This window comes from Salvia hispanica, chromosome 3, assembly GCF_029641045.1.
Source record: "Salvia hispanica isolate PSC_SH4W2 chromosome 3, Shi_PSC_v1, whole genome shotgun sequence".
NCBI classification, from domain to species: Eukaryota; Viridiplantae; Streptophyta; class Magnoliopsida; order Lamiales; family Lamiaceae; genus Salvia; species Salvia hispanica.
In genome coordinates, this window is record NC_142694.1 from 23935773 (window position 1) to 23941772 (window position 6000).

At 37.1% G+C, this 6000-nt stretch overlaps 1 protein-coding gene across 2 annotated transcripts; it reads right to left on the bottom strand.

Annotated features, from left to right (window-relative positions):
• Window positions 1–3657: 3657 nt before the first annotated feature.
• On the bottom strand, window positions 3658–5326 carry LOC125216128 (uncharacterized). 2 transcript variants are annotated; one of them, XM_048117758.2, is made up of 3 exons: window positions 5178–5326; window positions 4644–4694; window positions 3658–4457 (listed from the first exon to the last, which is right to left on the bottom strand). In XM_048117758.2, the coding sequence occupies exons 1-3, from the start codon at window positions 5297–5299 to the stop codon at window positions 3749–3751; spliced, it is 882 nt and encodes a 293-aa protein (XP_047973715.1). In that variant the 5' UTR covers window positions 5300–5326; the 3' UTR covers window positions 3658–3748. The 2 variants fall into 2 exon arrangements, with proteins under 2 accessions (XP_047973715.1, XP_047973713.1); XM_048117756.2 differs by having other exon boundaries at window positions 3658–4508.
• Between the last annotated feature and the right edge of the window lie 674 nt (window positions 5327–6000).

Sequence of the window (6000 nt, forward strand, 5' to 3'; positions counted from 1 at the left end):
GCAGCCCGCGCTAAGCGCGGCTGCTCCCGCTATTCCCACTGCGGCGCGAAAGCGCCGCTTTCTCCTTCCGTCGACGTCCGCCACAGAGCGGCTAACGCCGCGCCTTACCGGCGGACTCCCGCCGTCGCCTGCGACATGCTGCCGGGTTGCAGCGGCCACCGCACAAGGCAGAGCCACTCCCAATCGGCGTCGCGCAACTTGGGTCGAACTAGGGCTAGGGTTAGGTTAGGGTTAGGGTTTCTTGGCCGGAAGGATTACCGCCGCTGCTCTTGAACGAGCAGCGGCTACCGTCTACCTCCGCGACCGTCGATCGCCGCGTGAATGGAGGAGCAGCCGTCGCGTTCTTGCCGGCGGCGCGGACAAGCCCACGCTCGTGTTCGCGTCGCCGCATGATCGCATTCTAGCTCCTTTTCGATCGGCCCGTGAGTGCTCGGAGACTGTCGGTCCGGTGGTCACGCCGGCGGCGCACACGAGGCCACTCTCGCCCGTGCGTCGCCGGTCGATCACCCTTCATTCTCCCACTCGCTCGACAACCCTAATTGGATCGCGTGTCGCGCGATTCGTCTCGGCGCAAGCGCCGATGAATCGCACGTCTCTAGCGTTCCAAAAATTTGAGTTCTTTGTTTCGATAGTTCTTGGGTTCATCATGCATAATAAAATTACAACTAAAAACAAGAACATGCTTCGAAAACAAAAACGCATGCATACATGAATTTCGCGAAATTTAAATCCAAATAATCAGAGCCAAAGACTGGCTCTGATACCAATTGAAGGGGTTGGCAGTGGAAGCGCATGCATAAATCAATTACATAATAATCAGATCTATTTAGCGGATTATTTAGACAAATTCTATTCGCGTAATCATCTCACGTATCATGCTCATAACTCAAATAATCACATGCTTTAAATTAAATGAAATCTAAAACATGTTGTTCTAGGGTTTAGCCATTATACCTTGATGATTCTCCAAAGAATCGAAGATAGCTAGCGCCTTCTCCTCGTGAAGATCTTTAGTACAAAACCACGGATCTTCTGACTGGTTCCCGGACTGTGAACTGATATCAGGGTGGGCTGATCTCACCAGCGCACTAGGACTTAAATAGAGAAGACAGAAATCCTTTCACACGGAGGAGAAAAATTCGACCTCTACTAGGAATAGAGAGGGCCGAAAATTTTGAGAGAAAAACAAGTGTATTTTCTGTCTCCTTTATTCTCCTATTTATAATAAGTCACATATTGGGCCCAGACAGGGATCTATGGAAGGCTTTGGATATGGGCTCCCCCAATTAGCTTTTTACTAATTAAATTAAACCCAATTTAATATAAGCTTAAGATTGGAATATTACGAGCAGCCACTACAGAAGTAATACTGCACTCCCCATCCAAATCCGAAATTACAAGTACTTCGGGTTTCCAATACTTTATATTTACTTCCCGCACTTAAGATAGAAACATCCATTAATTAATTATTGTCTGCTATGGACTTAATTAATTAATATCTTATTTATTCCAAGAGAGGACTCAGCAAGAAAATCTTATTTATTATTCATAGAGTAATTAAACTCCAAGTAGCTAGGTTCCGAATAATAAAACCTTATTTCAAGCTTCTCTTGAGGATGTTATCAAACGAGACTCACCTCGCGCACGATTCAACATAATAGCAATCCTAGCACCGCTAGATACTAATCACCACTACCCAATATACCAGGCTTATTGGGTTACGAAAAACCCGCACCATTTGGTAAGTCAAAGTAGTGCATAATCAATACCGTATGCTCAATGCTAACGTACATTGATTGAGAAATAATTTACGAGACCTCGTCTTTTAGTAGATAGCATAAAGACTGTCTCGATGTTAGATCCATTCAGTGCTATACCACACCAACGTCATCTTATTTCAGTAAGGCTTAGAATAATCGGACTGACATTGCAACCTTTCACGATAGGTAGTCTAAGCCTATCTAGGTTGTGAAATAATTCTTTTTCTTTGTTTAGAACTGACCGTGTTACCTTAAAGTGGACGACGCCCACAACCGGTCTACTAAAACAAAGACTTAGACTTTGTTAAATTACTTATACATTTAAATATGCAATAAACATCCATTAAATGTAAAATATAACAACATTATGACAAAAATAATCTGTTTATTCATTTGGAAAATAAAATAAGAGTTTTAACAGTATTCAATCACTCGAAAGGTGATTTCTAGTATACAAACTCTAACAGAATGAATTAGTGGAAAGTGGAGTCAACCTGCCATTTATGGTATAAAAGTGAACAGTGACTCTTAATGGCGAACTAACTAACATGGTCGACCGAGACTTCTAATAGTGGGCGGAGGGAGTACATTTTATGCTGAAACTCAAGAATGAAATAAATTATTACTTGGCTCCTAATGGAGGATGGAGGGAGTACATTTTAGGCTGAAATTATATTTTAGGTTGAAATTCAAGGAATGAAATAAAATATTGCTTATGAAACTAAATCTTTTCTATTACTTGGAGGACTTGAAAATTACCATGTCAATTTTTTTTAAAGCATGTATATACACCTCATAACCTAATTCATTCAGACACCACCACTCCTCGGGGAGCCTCCAAGACTCATCCCTCTCTACTCCAACCCTAATTTCTTCATTCCATGTTTTACACATAAAGTTCTCCCATCTTTTAGTCCATCATCATCATTCTTGGAGATTGGAGCAATGTAAGAGAAGACTGAAGACCTTATTCAATCATATGGGTTTAGTACTTTAATTTGTAGTTTTTGTTACTTGTCTATGATAGCTAAACTCTAAGAATTTCATGGATTTGATAGTAGTACTTATGTTTATTTATTTCATTTTTTATTATTCTAATACTTTATTTATCTGTTCAATTTTGTATATAATGCTTCAAGTTGAGTGACACATAATCTTGTTGATTTATTGGTATGTGGAGAATAGAGAAAGGATCCATATGTTAAATTAGGACTGATGACACTATAGTTAATATCCTCATAAGGTTAATCCTAAGGGCGTGGGTTTTTTAAGGGTCTAAATAATCTTTTAGGAGTTATTAGCTAAGATTGACAACCTTAATGGTATTGTCCAGTCAACGGCAGTAATTGGATGACTCGCCCTACTAAATTAATAAACTAAATTGTAAAATCAATATCCTCGTAATTCCATTATTCGCCTTATTTTTATTATTCATTTTGTTTATTTAATTATTTCTGGCTAAGTTTATAAATCTCAAACTAAAACTTTTGTGTCTACAGATAGTATATGATGCTTATAGCTAGGTGTAATCTTATTCTTTTTGTTTATAATGACTTTAGTTATATTAAATCTACTTTGTATACTTGCATATATTTTTAATGTTAATAAATTGTGGATCATTTGTTTGAGTGAAACAATTTATTGAGCTTTGTAATGAGAATGACAAACATCACCCAAACTAAACATTAGCTTTTACTCCGTAGTGTGATTAATTTTTTGAACAATTTTCTATTCTAAATTCTTGGTTTTAAGGTTTATCCTTAAATTTAATAATTAGGTACATTACTAGCATTTTTAGATTATTTTCATAATATTAGGAATAATAATGTCAATGCAATCAAGAATGATTTTTCAGAACCTCTAATTAATTGAAAACGTAATTTACTAAATATAAATGTTTGACGAAAAAATAGTTTCCCTACTATTTATATGAAATAAATAATTGTCCCTACTATTTATATGAAATAAATAACTGAAAAGGGTATGGATCACCACAACCCTTTCAACACTCTCATAATAGGAGCAAAGCAGGTGACCTTGACAGGTGCATTCGATTTCTCAACCCGTTTTCGTGTATTCGATTCCTTAGTCCGTTTATGTGCATTCAATTTCTCAACCCGTTTCCGTGTTTTCGATTCTCTAGCCCATTTTTGTGCATTTGATTTCTCAACCCGTTTCCATGTATTCGATTCCTTAGCCCATTTCTGTGCCCGCGATTCCTCAACCCGTTTTTGACTGACAAAATTGACCCGATCGCCATTTCTCAACACGTGTATGTCATTGATCTCAACTCTTTTTTCGTCCAAGACTCTAACGAAGATAGCACCATATATCTTCACACCAATCTGCTTCAACTCCATGAAGCTACAAGGGAGCACTAGGAGCTTCCCCGCAACATCTCCCTTCTCCAAGCAGGTGATCGTGATCGTGATCCAATCATTCGATTCCTTAGCCCATTTATCACTGTCTCTTAACATACCAATGCCACTGATCCCATTTCCTTCTTCGTTCAAGACTTTCGTTTCCTCAGCAAAAACGATCAGATCGCCATTTCTCACCACACGAATGTCATCAATCTCAGCTCCATTATCGAGCAAGACTCTAGAGAAAGAAGCACCATATATCTGCATCCCAACATGCTTTAGTTCCTCGAAGCTACTCGGGAGTACCAAGCGCTTCCTTAAAGCATGAACTTCTCTATTCCATGAATGCAAACAAGTGATTGTGATGATCTCTACCACATCGTTTCTTCAATTTAAAAAACATAAAATAAAACAATTACACTATTTGAAAATTTTAAAAACATTATACATACCACAATGAATTAATTAAATTCATCTGACCTGAGTGAGACAAATTACCTAAGTAAACAAGAACTCATACCTGTAAATATGACCCGATGCAAGTACTCCCTCCGTCCTCCAATATGTGTCTCTATTGACTCAACAAGAATTTTAAGAAATATAAAGAAACTGAGTTAGAAAAAATTAGTGGCTTCTGAGTCCCATTTATTCTCCCCGTCCCATTGAAGATGATCCACTTTAATTTTTAGTTTGTCCAATCCAAGATGATCCATTACTACTTTTATTCTCTTACTTTATTCTCTCTACTAACACAAAAATAAACTGCATAGAATCTTGTACCGCTCAAAAAGAGGTTATCGTCATTGAGACACTGGGATTATATATTAGTATTATAATCAAATAATGAGTTGGTAAAATATGTGGTCCACTTTCAAAAGTATTCAAAATTAAATAAGAAAGAATAGACCAAAATGAAAAAACTATCACACATAATGATAAACAAAGAAAGTAAATTAGTTTCATTAGGCAAACTCATTTAATTAATTAATAATCTTGTTATCAAGATTATAAACAAGAAATCAAATGAACAAGAAAAGCAAGAGAGTGGACGAACCTATAGAAGCCATCATAAGGTAATGAAGAAGAAGGAGGAGAAGGAATGGAAGAGAGCTGCTTTGTTTCGGCATTGCGACGGGCAGAGAGGGCTCCGGCTGCGGCTGCTGCAGACATGGCCATTGTTTATGTAGAAATATGGTTGCATTTTTTTTAAATGAGGAGTATATAATATTATGCGATGGAATCGGCCCAACCTTAGCGATTAAGAAACGGTGAGAAATGGTCAAGAAGTGATAAGATGCTGAATTGTAGGCTTAACTCCTAATTACTATTTTATTAGTTTATGGTTAGGATTTAATAGATTTCAAAGTATGTGATTAGTTAGGATTGAATAAATTATTTTATGTCCTTAATTAGGATATGATAGAAAAGCAAGCTGTTTACAGATGTGGAAGTGGACATAGTGGATGGTGGAAATTTTCAAATTATCTAACCGACCTAGTAAGTGTTTTACTTTTGAATTTTATATCACCTTTCTTGTTTTTATTTCCAATGGAGTGGACATGAAGCTATAATTTGTTTTGTATTAAGACAGATGAGCTGCAACATTTTTCTGGCATGGTGGCAACGCTAGAGGAAGCGGTTTTGGATTCAAAGGCTAAATGCTCTTCTTTGGAGCATATAGAGAGAGTATTAATGTGGTTTACTAAAAATCTAAGGACATTTGGATATGTCTCATCCTAAGACTTGAGCAATCAAATTTATCTTAATCCAATTAAAGTTAATTTTGAAAATATTAATCTAGTCGACATTTTTCACAAATTTTACATACGGAAGATCTATTGAGATCAATATTGATTTACCTTTTAAATCCAAATTAC

Excerpts from the sequence above, each read along its gene's own strand:
- LOC125216128 (XM_048117756.2), bottom strand. The coding sequence starts at position 5,299 with ATGGCCATGTCTGCAGCAGCCGCAGCCGGAGCCCTCTCTGCCCGTCGC. Across the intron at positions 4,695-5,177 it reads CCTTATGATGGCTTCTATAG|AGACACATATTGGAGGACGG; the intron begins GTTCGTCCACTC and ends TTGAGTCAATAG. Across the intron at positions 4,509-4,643 it reads GCATCGGGTCATATTTACAG|AAACGATGTGGTAGAGATCA; the intron begins GTATGAGTTCTT and ends TTTAAATTGAAG.